Raw genomic sequence first — 12,504 nt, 5'->3', positions numbered from 1 at the left:
TTTTTGGTACATCGACGACAATCTACTATTGTAATGCTTTATTAGTTAAAATTATACTCTTTTTATCTTTGTTTGTTTTTCACGTGGGGTTAGCTCTACAATATAAATCTATATTTATATAAGTATAATATATAATAATTTTATGCTTTTCCTCTTCTTCCGTTCCGCTACTGTATGTCACTTGTCTCCACATTCTTTCATTGTGCATTTGCACGCTATCCTACTAAACCGTCTCATATCCCTATCTAAAGCCTCTCGGCCATGGCCCGGCCGACGATCTTCTCGCAGTAGCTGGTCTGGTGCCGCTTCAGATCCAGTATCCGGTCGAACTCCTTCCCACAGTAACTGCACTTGCGGTCCTTTTTGCGCATTTCCCTGTGCACCCGGTACATGTGATTCCGGTGCACGCTTCCCGACGAGAAGCTCACATTGCACTGGGTGCACAGGAACGGCCGTTCCCCGGTGTGGTAACGCATGTGGTCCTCCAGTGTGCGCTTGCTTTTGAACTGTCGGATGGGATCGGTGCACACTTGGCACTGGTAGCTTCGAATGTTCTCATGTACGGTTTTGATGTGGTTCTGCTGTACGTACTTAGTTTTGAACTGCGCCAGGCAGATGTGACACTGGAACGGTCGCTCGCCTGCGTGCAGTGGCAGGTGCGAAATCCACGCTTCTCGGGTGGAGAATTTTTCGCCGCACACCATGCAGCGGTTCTCTTCCAGATTGCTGCTCGGCCCGGTCGTCGTCGTCGTCGATTTGGAACCACTCGAACCGGTCGAAATGGTGCGAATTTTGAAGATGGCATTAAGGCTAGGATGCTGAAATTCCTCCTCTCGCATTTCCTCGGCAGTGAGCGTACTGCTGCTGCTTCCGATGTCATGCTCATCCTCGTCAGCTTCTTCCGTTTCTTCTTCGTCCTGTCGCTGCTGCTGCTGCTGCAGCTGTTTATCGGCAAGGTACTGCCTGCGGACACTCTCCAGCGTGTCATCCTCCAGTGGTTCCTGCTTAACGATCAACACCTCCGGTTCTATTCGGACCACCGCTTTCGTTCGGATGATCCGGTCGTACTCTTTCGTACGTCGGCGGAAGTGGTAGAATTCTTGCAGCACCTGGAGGCAATTCTGACAGGCGGAAGATGGGAAATCATTGTCCGCTGTTAGTTGAATGTCAGTGCACTCGAGAATGATGTCCAGCAGTTGCCGATTAACTGGTTCCAGCGTTGCCGGGTGAAAAATCGGAACCAGCTCCGTTTCCCGGAAGCAAAACCGACAATACGATCCGGGGGTCTCATTTGGTCTGTTCGATTTTCCAGACATTCCATTTTCATACAATGAGGAAGAGAGAAAAAAAAAAGTTGATAAATTTCACATCAGATACACAGCTGAATCTGCAGGAAAAACACTCACACATCACTGTAGATTGTCAGATCCATCGGATAGTCCGTGGGGCCGACTGCGGGCAATTCCGGTCGGTGAAAAACCGAATTTTCCGTTCCCGATCGAAGAGATGTGTCTCCTTCTTCTGGCAACGGGTTTGTTTACATTAGACTGACAACGACAACCAAAATGGGGGCGGGGAAGCTCGGTTCGCTTACTCGCTCTCTCTCTCTCTCCGGTGGTGGGCTTTCACTTCTTCACCGCGGTCTGCCGCCTGGTAGCTACTTTTGTGCTTACTCCTTTTGTGTCTTCTTGTCGTTGTGGTGCTAATGACGGGATCCGGAGCCCTCCTGCTGCTGCACATCAGTCGGTTGGGTGCGGTGGCGGATGTGCGGTACGGATTGTGTGTCAAAATCATAAGCTTATTTTCTACGCGCCGACTGTCGCGGAACTGTCAAAGTTGTTTGTTTCAAAAAGAGGAGACATATAACTGCTGCGGTGGTGGTAGTTGTGTTGCCTCAGAGAAAACACATGCACGGATGGTGTGTAATTGGAATGATAAGCTTTTTCTGCTTTATCGATCCAATAGGAAACATCGAATGAGGTTGATTTTAGAGGCGGAACGTTACAATTGTGTTGTGCGAAGACATTTGTGATGTGTGCTCTCGAACAGTGTTGGAAGTTCTATTCTGTTTTTATGCAACTAGGTATTTTATTGTGTGATGTAGCGTAGTTAATTAAACTGTAGAGTATTTGCTCTATATGTGTATCGATTTTTACTTGGTTAGCTGCGTAAAATGGTGATGATGGGAGATAAAAAAAAGCTTGCACTGGCAAAAAAAGACACCAGTAGGTTCCACCGAGATTTGAACTCGGATCGTTGGATTCAGAGTCCAAAGTGCTAACCATTACACCATGGAACCCGTTAGTGAGTGGGGTGGAAATAGTGAATTTGTTGATTGCCTGTCAGTACAAAGAAGCAGTTTGAACGAAAAATCATGTGGATCGTGCAAATCAAAATGATGAATGTTCCAATACCTAAACATTTCTTTTCAGTTCCAATGGATCATTTTAGATGGCTGAGTTTTGAACCCACCACAGTTTTCATTTGGCGCTACTGTATACGGACGAACCAATGTAAAATACTGTGGTAGCCACAGTACGGTGCTGTCAAAACCTCAGCATCTTCAATGATCCATTCATGATGAGCTTGAGGGATGTTGGGTTCTATCTACACCAACAATCTAAATCAAGTTTCAGCAAAATGGAATTACTGAATTGCTTCCAGCAAATGCAGTTTATACGGTTTATACTGAATGATACAGCAATCCAGAAAATGTTACTGAATGCTCAACTACCAATTTGATCTGTCTGTCAAAACAGGAATCTGTTTTTGAGATTCACATTCCAGCGTTTATTGTTTTTAATAGAAGTGCTCTTCTAACAAATTTATCGTGCGTATACTACCCTAGAAAACATAAAGTAAGAAAGTCTAATTTATCATTTTTCCAATTAAGGTATACCTACTTCCCACCTAATTTTAGGAAATACTAGTCACAAGATGTTCTTCCTGAATCGCTCAAATGAGTCGCAAGATCGCATGGCGTTGTGGCGAAACGATGTATTTAATCAGATCAACTGTTTGCCACGATTTTGTTTTTAAATAAATTATTCAATAAATATGAATGATGCATTACATATAGTGTAGGTCTTGGAGCAAGACCAGCTATTCCTCACGACAGAATGTTGAGTTCATTTTGAGTAACTCATGTTGCTCAATGTTCAAAACTCGCAGCAACCTGATTAATGTTGTTAATTGCTCAACTGTCATCTGTTAATAATTATTGTCAGTACCAAATGAAAAAGGAATTACGATTTGTGAATTAATGCAGAATCAGTACAGCATCATCGATAGGGTTAAATGAGGTGCGATCTTGTGAAATTGTTGTGCCTTGGTGTAGGTATTGCGTTAATTTATACCATTTAATAAACCGAAAATAAACAGATGAAATATTACATAAGAGGAAAACAAAAATATTGCTGGAAAACTAGCATAATGTTGTCAAAAAAAAAAAAAACATTTGCTGCAGCTTTATAAAAAAAATAACAGATTTACTGAAGCGGTAGAAGCATATTGGTGTGTATGGTGATCTAGCTCCTACCGCTTCTAACATATCGCAACAATAGGACTGTTTCCCCTAGTTCTATTCAGAATTCCTCTACCATAAATTAGGAAAATCCCTTGCAATTTTTCTTTATATCTGTTTTTATAATCTATACAAATCCTAACAAATGGAATTCGTCCTAAGATTTGCATCGAATTTATTTAAAATTCGCTTGAATTCTCAATAGAACTTTCATGTAATGTACCTCAGAAAGGTATTGAAATTCTACTCAGCATTATCTATATTCTTCTCTAAATGCCCTTGGAATCAACATCGAAAGTTCCTTAAAAATCTCGCGGAATTTCTTTGAAATTGAGCCCTCGGCATCCTTCTCAGAATTCCATTGAAATTCTCGTCAGACTTCACTTGAAGTTGTTTTTAGAATAACCATCCTCAGAATTCAATCGGAATTTCCTAGCAATTATCATCAGAACTCAAGAAATTCATCTCAGAACTTATTTGTAATATTCACTCGAAATGGACTAGGAATGCTTTTCACAATCGTCATGGTCTGAGGCGAATTGATCATCCAATGAATTCAATTCTGAATTATCCTTAATTCACCTGGGGCTTTTCTAACAACTACCTTGGAAGTCTTCCTACACACTTAGATTTTTGCCGAGATTGACACCACCGAGCGGGGCTCGGCATTTATTTATACTGAGATCTCAGCAAAGTTTATGTTGGTTGGTTGGTTGTCTTTATTAAGGAGATTTTCAGTCAGACGTTCATCTCCGGGGGGAATTTCAGGAAATTGTTGAAAACTTCACCGAAGATCTAGGGTAGTTTTGAGGAGAACTTCAAAGTAGTTTTAAGGAGAACTTCAGAGTAGTTCTGAAGAGAACTTCAGAGTAGTTTTGAGGAGAACTCCAGAGTAGTTCTGAAAAGAACTTCAGAGTAGTTTTGAGGAGAACTCCAGAGTTGTTCTGAGGAGAGCTTCAGAGTAGTTCTGAGGAGAACTTCAGAGTAGTTCTTAAGAGAACTACTGCAGAGTAGTTCTTAAGAGAACTACTGCAGAGTAGTTCTGAGGAGAACTTCAGAGTAGTTCTGAGGAGAACTTCAAAGTAGTTCTGAGGAGAACTTCAGAGTAGTTCTGAAGAGAACTTCAGATATTTCTGAGAAGAACTTCAGAGTAGTTTTGATGAGAACTCCAGAGTAGTTCTGAGGAGAACTACTGCAGAGGAGGAGGAGGACCAGAGTAGGTCTGAGGAGAACTTCAAAGTAGTTCTGAGGAGAACTTCAGAGTAGTTCTGAAGAGAACTTCAGATATTTCTGAGAAGAACTTCAGAGTAGTTCTGAGGAGAACTTCAAAGTAGTTCTGAGGAGGACTTCAGAGTAGGTCTGAGGAGAACTTCAGAGTAGTTCTGAGGGGAACTTCAGAGAAGTTCTGAAAAGAACTTCAGAGTAGTTTTGAGGAGAACTTTAGAGTAGTTTTTAGGAGAACTTCAGAGTAATTTTGAGGAGAACTCCAGAGTAGTTCTGAAAAGAACTTCAGAGTAGTTGTGAGGAGAACTCCAGAGTAGTTCTGAGGAGAACTACTGCAGAGAAGTTCTGAGGAGAACTTCAGAGTAGTTCTGAGGAGAACTTCAAAGTAGTTCTGAAGAGAACTTCAGATATTTCTGAGAAGAACTTAAGAGTAGTTTTGATGAGAACTCCAGAGTAGTTCTGAGAAGAACTACTACAGAGTAGTTCTGAGGAGGACTTCAGAGTAGGTCTGAGAAGAACTTCAGAGTAGTTCTGAGGAGAACTTCAGAGTAGTTTTGAGGAGAACTTTAGAGTAGTTTTTAGGAGAACTTCAGAGTAGTTTTGAGGAGAACTCCAGAGTAGTTTTGAGGAGAACTCCAGAGTAGTTCTGAGGAGAACTACTGCAGAGTAGTTCTGGGGAGAACTTCAGAGTTGTTCTGAGGAGAACTTCAAAGTAGTTCTGAGGAGAACTTCAAAGTAGTTCTGAGGAGAACTTCAGAGTAGTTCTGAAGAGAACTTCAGATAGTTCTGAGGAGAACTTCAGAGTAGTTCTGAGGAGAACTTCAGAGTATTTTTAAGGAGAATTCCAGAGTAGTTCTGACGAGAACTTCAGAGTAGTTTTGATGAGAACTCCAGAGTAGTTTTGAGGAGAACTTCAGAGTAGTTCTGAGGAGAACTTCAGAGTAGTTCTATATCGGAATTTTTATTACTTACTACGAATCCAACAGCACAATCTGTGTCAAAAATATCCTTGACTAAAAGGTTCATTCAACAACAAGTGATACTGAAGAACAGCGATCAAATATTAAATCGTTTAAGAATCTGGGAACATATTTAAAAATCTGGAAATTGACGTACTATTTCGGTGTATCTGGCAAAATGATAAAAACCTGGAAAATCCATATAAATCTGGAATACTGATAACGGCAATCGAATGCACACATGGAGTCTTATCGAACCCATCAACATATGGGCCGGGACCAATTGAACTTTTCCGCTGCTGCTGTTTAACTGTCAGACTTACCGCTAACATACATCAGATTCGAATGGATTAGTTCTGTTCCCGTACTTACTTTTCTGTAAGATTCTGTACAGAAAAAACTTACTTACAGAAAGCTGCAGCAACCTACAGTAAAAGCAAAAAATCAAGTTTGGGAAGAGACCTATTGTGTGCCGCTCGTAAGAGACGGGAACGTGCAATGAAAAAGACAGCAAAAACGAACTTGTCATGATATTCACAAAATTCTAGATGCATTCTTCAGAAGGTCCTATCTGCTTTTATCGATTCTCTTCATGGACTTTCTCTTTTGACAACCACGGTTACACAAACTTATATCGCGTTTTTTTGCAACACACACACGCTCATTTTCGATGAAGGAGGTTATCATCTAGAGTCCGAAACGTCAAACACAACAAGGAATCCCTAATAAAATGTGTATGGTTATTTTGCTTAACGACGTATTCAGGGTATAATCCAAACAATTTGTGTAATCGTTATATCATTTGGGTTATCGTTCGGGTATGGTATTTTTTTATTCAGGATGTTTTAACAGCCGATTTATTAACGACAGAGAAAGGCGATGAAGGGAATCAAAGATCAAAGCAGAAAGGACTATTTGAAATGTTCGTCGAGAACATTCTCTGCTGATTACGTTACAGAGCAAAAGGGATGCAAAAGTCTTCCCAAGTTAATCTCGTATTAAAATTACCTCAACGACTGTCAAAGAAAGTCATCATTGTATGATCATTGCCAACCGCAGTAACCGTAAATTAGTTACCGATGCATTCTGAACAGTCCCATCGACCTCGGACCCAAAATGGGCACCGCTGATTAATGGCAGCAGTGCGCGGCGTGGCATTATGGACCTTTGTCGATAACCTCAAGGTTGTTGTTCTCCTGTGGTGTGCAAAAGCCACACACATACAAACACAATCGATATCAGTTTGACGTGCAATCCCCTCGTCCCAAACGCAGCCCCGGACAAGTATTGACGAGCATGACGCAAATCCGCAAATCCCTTGGCAGCCCATCAGCAGCATATAGATAGTCTGTGACACAATTTCTTTCCTCTTCGCAGAAAACGATGCAGTCCAGTGAGGTTTGATTGAAAAAAAAACATTCTTTATTTAATTTGTACTTGCCATTATAAATTATGTACATTTTTGGTTAGACCCTTACATTGCTAAATCTCTTACGTTTGTATCAACCATTTTTTTTCGAACCATCCGTTGCCCAGCAACAGAGCCAAAAATTCCTCATGTCAAAGCCTGCTTAATGCATATAAGTAGATTTCTACACCGCACTAAAAACTAGAATCCGGATCCTAAGTCTAAGTCCCACTCATTCGCTCACTCATCAAAACATCACTTATCATCGCAAGTCTATTGCTTCTCTCTCCGTTCAGAAAATAATATTATAAAACCATAATCGAGTATTGGAAGAAATATTCTTAAAACAACTCAACGAATCGACACTGATAACACGCGTGGAACTGCGCGGGATCATTCGTCCGGCTCGTGGCCTATTGCACCGGCGCAGCGGCACGTGGCATCGTTCGTGTTCGCTGCCGTTTGTGCAGGAACGTTTTGACCGAGTTGAACGGCAGCTGGAAGTGGTAGTAGGCACAGTACGGCAGCGGATCCCAGTATACGAACAGGGCTTCCCGCTTGTCGATGACGGTCCCGATCAGCTGCTGGACGGCATCCACGCTGGGCCGACGAATCGCCTTCATGACGGTTTCGTGGATCCAATAGCGTCCTCCGTCCTGCACCAGTGGTCCGGAGTTTTGCCGCTTGAAGTGTGGACACGGCTTGCAGATGACCTTCGAGTGGACACCCGTGTAGCAGATGTAGGGAAGCGACACTCCGACTCGTATGCCCAGCGGAACGACCTCACCACTGGATTGACACTTGGCCAGGCGAAAGCTGATGTGACCATTCAGTGGGCGCTGGAGCCGGATCTTCCGAAAGAACTCTCTCAACCAGGTCTCTATCTCGACGTTTTCCTCCGGTACCAAGCTCCGCGTATCGTTCTGAATGATGCAGGTCACGTTCGCCACCACTTGGGAATCCTTAACCGTAGTGCAGGTTACGTACTGTGCTCCGATCACGTCCCTGATCACCACCCACTTCTGCATCTCACTGATCTCGTAGTTTAGCTTAAGATCACGACGATTCATCGGTAGAATGTACTTGGTGCGTTCCAAAATTCCCAGCAATCCGGAAGAAACCATCACGTTGCGATATCCGGAAAGCCACCCATTCTCGTACAGCCGGTTCAAATCTTCCTTGCAGTTGATTACCTGATGCGGAGGTAAGGCAATCTGGTTCAACTCGCATTTCTTCATCACCTGAAGGATGTCGTCCAGCACTGAGGTTTCCTGCGCTCCGGGAATGAAACTGGAGCAACCTCGCAGTTCCAGATGCGGTTTCGCCAGGGCATCGTAGTGAGCGGCACTTGTTGCACATACCGGAATGTAGTGGGTAGGCTGTTCCTTTTCGACGATTTCGCACAGAGCCGCAATGTATTCGTTGGACGTTTCCGGAGTCGGCCGTTGGATCGTGTAGAATTTGCTCACGGCAGTGGAAAACCTAGCCAGCGCGAACAGTCCTTCGAATTCGAACACGACAACCCGTGCTCCGGATTTGTAGAAATTCCGTGCCAAATGTAGCGACTGGATGGTACTTCCGCAGCTGATCAGGATGGTTCGCTTCTTGCGGTTGCGCTCGTGGGCCGGGGTATGCATAGCAACCAGAACCCATTTTAGGCAAGCCAGGGGCAAGGCGATCACCTTCCAGAACATCCAAAGACAGGCCGACAGCCAAAAGGCAGGAGCTGCCATCAGAAACGGACGCCAGGACAGTTGCATCAGTACTCCGAGAATCCGTTGAGCGATGGCAATCATCAGCAGCGGCCACCACAGGACCAAGCGGAGTATAATCCGACCGTTGGATATGCGGTACTTGGAAGCAGGATCATCCTGGTGCGGTGCCGATGCTGCTGATTCGGTCACCGAAACCTGATCCACGGCACGGTCTTCCGGGATCAGCATAAAGGTGCTGGAATAGTTCCTGCGTAGAGTCGACGGTGGCGATGACGACAGCGGGGAACTCGGCATCGGCGGTGAATTGTGCCGGGAAGCTACCGGAGTCCAGCGCGGACTGGTCGGAGCAGTTCGCGAGAACAACTTCACCAGATTATCCGCATTGTTGTTGTTGGACAGAAACATGCTTCCGCTGCTTTCGCTGCGGCCCCAAGGACCCATCATATTATCCTTGCCGGCGGAAGGCATGGTCGATCGCTTAGCTCTCTTCGCTTCAGAAATGTTCCAATTTCTCACTGTATTTTGGTATTCGATTTGGGAAATGATTTCCGGTTTTCAGCACATCACAAAATCGGAGGGATCTCAGTAGGTTTCAGCGCAGAGGAGAACAACTGGACCCAACACAAAGAATGGTTGAATTCGCGCGCAATCACGACCACAGTCGGTAGTTCGACGATCAATACAAGACTAAATGAGCTCCGGCCGGCGAGTTCCTATTTAAAATCTTGGAAAAGGGAAAGCGATAATGGCGCTACCGAACGACGATCGCGATGGGACGAATCCTCATAGGTGGAAGTGTGTGGGACGGACGGCAGTTGATACCGTTTGAACACCGAATCGAAGTGTAATATTGTTCAATAATAAAATCTAGCGTTCAGAACGATAAGGACCTCACGGCGATGATCGATTGTCTGCGTTGATTTTCTCTTTGCATTACTGCTGTTGAGTGAACCAATTTCCTGAACAATATAGTATGAGATTGTTGAAGCATCCAACGCACCGAGAAATGTTAATCCCACCTAGTTAGTAGCGAAAGAGAATCGATCATTGCAGCTAGGCCTTTATTATTCTGAACGCTAGCAATAATCTTGCCAAGACACAAACACACAAGTGGCAAAAGAATACAGTGGAACTGACAAGGGCTGAAACACCCGGAGAGACATAGAGTTATCATGTACTTTGGACCAGGGCTTATCGCCCGACCATTCTGAAAACCCTGTTGTGGATCCTGGTGCCTATTGACAACAGGAAGAGAAGGCGCTCAGGACCGATCTGCTCCAGAGCTATCCAATGAATGATGATGAAAACGAGACAAACACCCCCACTATGTGGGTAGTTCCACGCCTCACATCCCAGCCACTGCCGCGATGGTTAACCCAGGATCACGACCGTGTCCCGTGATTTCGGCTGTACGAAGTTTGCAGTGATCATGAACTTGAAATGTATGAAAGTAAATGTGACTTTGTTATCAGCTTCAGCAAGCAGAGAGTGCACACGGCCAGCGTCGGTGGTGGAGGCTGACTAGGGAGCTCTATTTTTAGAAGTTATTTTCACCGGTCCGAATGATCGGGACCAAATAGTGATTGACAGGGCCGACACACGGCTTGGGGCTGATTATGGAGAAACTTTCGACTGTTGAACATCTCAATTGCATGCACTCAACCTTCCGAATGCATTCTAAAAGCAGTCAACCGAATAAGGTGGTGAGGATTATGTTATCAAATATTTTGACCTGTTTGGAATTGATTTATGTAAACGGCGTTAATTGTACATCATCGGTTCGGCAGTGGATCGTGAGGTAACGTCAGATTGGTGTTTTTGAATAATAATAAATAAATTCAGCCCGATTACTGGGTGAGATGGTGCATGTTCTTAAACAATTATTGATTCTGGAACCATCTGAACCTGAATTCAACCAGATTCGAAAATAGTTCTCAAATATGCACAATCCGCCGGAAATCCAACGATGTGTGTGAACAGTTACTCTTGTTGTTTTCCTGGAATATTGGAAATTTTCTCGGTTGTGCGATATACATTTAAACTGGGTGATGCAGAGTGTTTTTTTTTTATTTCAATGTTGGCTGCGCTGACCTCATCGTAGGACGGCCTACCGAACGTGAAATGCGGAAAAAGTAGGGAATCCTTAAACCAAGGGAGAAATGACGGAAAAAAGTCAGAAATTCATTCGTATGAACGTAGTTTTTACAGTCGAACGCCCTAATTAAAGAGCAAATTGAAGTCATGAAAGATAAGTAGGCGTGGATTTCACGATTTTCGGGAATTTGTCGCGGATTTGAACATTCAGTCGAAATTCAATTTAATAGCGCGAATTGTTTACGGTAATTTTTAAAAAATATAACGATTTTCTTTTTATCGTGTATTATGAATTATGATGAACAGAGCAGTGATGCCAACATTCCAGTTTTTTTTGACGCATCCAGTCAAGCAGTTAATATTTAAAATTTTCCAGTTTTTTTTTGAGAATTCATCCAGTTTTCCATGACTAATAGCAATTTATTTTGAAGTATGATCACCAGGACATAATGATTAACATGCTTACACTTTAAACTTTTATATTGGATTGAAATCTAGAAATGAAGGTTCTAACTTAAATCGAATATAATATATTAACAATATGATCCACTTGTTCACTTAGCTGGCGAACCAAATTTTTAGCGATGGAAGCACATTTGTGGTCAAAAAAGCTACCAATGTATTTGTTTATCTTCACGAGGGGTAAACAAATTAAAATTTGTATAATATTTAAATGTATTTATTTCAGCATATTATTTTATTTGTTGAAAACAGTGACACGTCAGACAAATTTTCATGTAATATGCTAAACATAATTAGTGCAAATACTATGAATTTTATTTTTGTAATAAGTACTATATTCGCGCCCCTCGATTGTAATTTGATGATTGTTGCTGACCTTTTGTAACGATCTGGAATTTTGTATGAGTTTGTATATAATTTAATAGGTTTAAATTATATGAATTACATTTCTTAGGGTAGGCAGTAGGAATACAAAAGCATTTTTATGCTGAAATCTTTCCTAAGACGGGTCCATTTAATTTATGGATAAGGTAGGAAAGGGACAACGGCACTTCTATCGGCCAAGTTATCTTTCGTGTCTTTGGACTCACGAAAGTACACGATTGGTTTCGGGAAAAGATGGACTTCCGGTCCGTCCGAGTCTGACATTTCCTTAATCTGAGGATTCACAGGCTCGATCATTTCGTCCGTGACTTTACACCAATTTAGAAGTGTGCACGTTTGTTCATGTCCGTTAGTAGGCAAACTAGCTCATCTGGCTGAGCGGATCAGACCCGTCCAGCTGATTAAAGGGAGTCGATTCTTTTGAACAGCTCTTTAGCTCACCTTTAAATTATAGAAATTTTGACACATTTGTCACATGCGATGATATGATCGACATCGTATTACACGATGTTTCGCCTTTTCTCAAGCTATGCAATCCAGCAATACAGATTTCATTTCTGATGTTAATTCTTCAGCAGATTTGCTCTCACTATTCTCGCTTTCAGCTCTAGATCATCAGCTCAGATCTAGAGATGGAGTCCCAAGCTGTTCTTTAGACCCGATTCATTAAAGTCAGCTGATGACCCGCGGGTCATTTTTAGGAACCGCAGCTCATCAGCTCACTGATATCATAAG

The 12,504-nt window shown here is 42.9% G+C and overlaps 2 protein-coding genes and 1 non-coding gene across 3 annotated transcripts; all 3 read right to left on the bottom strand.

Moving 5' to 3' along the window:
- LOC135697220 (zinc finger and BTB domain-containing protein 17-like) lies at positions 1 to 1,814 on the bottom strand. Its single transcript, XM_065216845.1, has 2 exons — positions 1,407 to 1,814; positions 1 to 1,296 (listed from the first exon to the last, which is right to left on the bottom strand). The coding sequence occupies exons 1-2, from the start codon at positions 1,430 to 1,432 to the stop codon at positions 246 to 248; spliced, it is 1,077 nt and encodes a 358-aa protein (XP_065072917.1). The 5' UTR covers positions 1,433 to 1,814; the 3' UTR covers positions 1 to 245.
- A 413-nt stretch (positions 1,815 to 2,227) lies between these two features.
- TRNAQ-CUG (transfer RNA glutamine (anticodon CUG)) lies at positions 2,228 to 2,299 on the bottom strand. The gene has a single exon. It is a non-coding gene; the product is annotated as a tRNA-Gln (tRNA).
- Positions 2,300 to 7,105: 4,806 nt separating this feature from the next.
- LOC135697227 (uncharacterized) lies at positions 7,106 to 9,532 on the bottom strand. Its single transcript, XM_065216853.1, has one exon. The coding sequence runs from the start codon at positions 9,295 to 9,297 to the stop codon at positions 7,528 to 7,530; it is 1,770 nt and encodes a 589-aa protein (XP_065072925.1). The 5' UTR covers positions 9,298 to 9,532; the 3' UTR covers positions 7,106 to 7,527.
- Positions 9,533 to 12,504: the final 2,972 nt, after the last annotated feature.

The sequence above is a fragment of the Ochlerotatus camptorhynchus genome, unplaced genomic scaffold (genome assembly GCF_037179485.1).
Source record: "Ochlerotatus camptorhynchus isolate MF236.1 unplaced genomic scaffold, CSIRO-AGI_Acam_v1.1 ptg000069l, whole genome shotgun sequence".
NCBI classification, from domain to species: domain Eukaryota; kingdom Metazoa; phylum Arthropoda; class Insecta; order Diptera; family Culicidae; genus Ochlerotatus; species Ochlerotatus camptorhynchus.
Note: the sequence above shows the minus strand (reverse complement) of the source record. Positions and strands in the feature narration are given on the sequence as shown.

Coding starts and splice junctions, on each gene's coding strand:
- LOC135697220 (XM_065216845.1), bottom strand. CDS start 1,432: ATGGATCTGACAATCTACAGTGATGT. Junction 1,297..1,406: donor CTGACAATCTACAGTGATGT/GTGAGTGTTTTT, acceptor AAAATCGAACAG/ACCAAATGAGACCCCCGGAT.
- LOC135697227 (XM_065216853.1), bottom strand. CDS start 9,297: ATGCCTTCCGCCGGCAAGGATAATATGATGGGTCCTTGGGGCCGCAGC.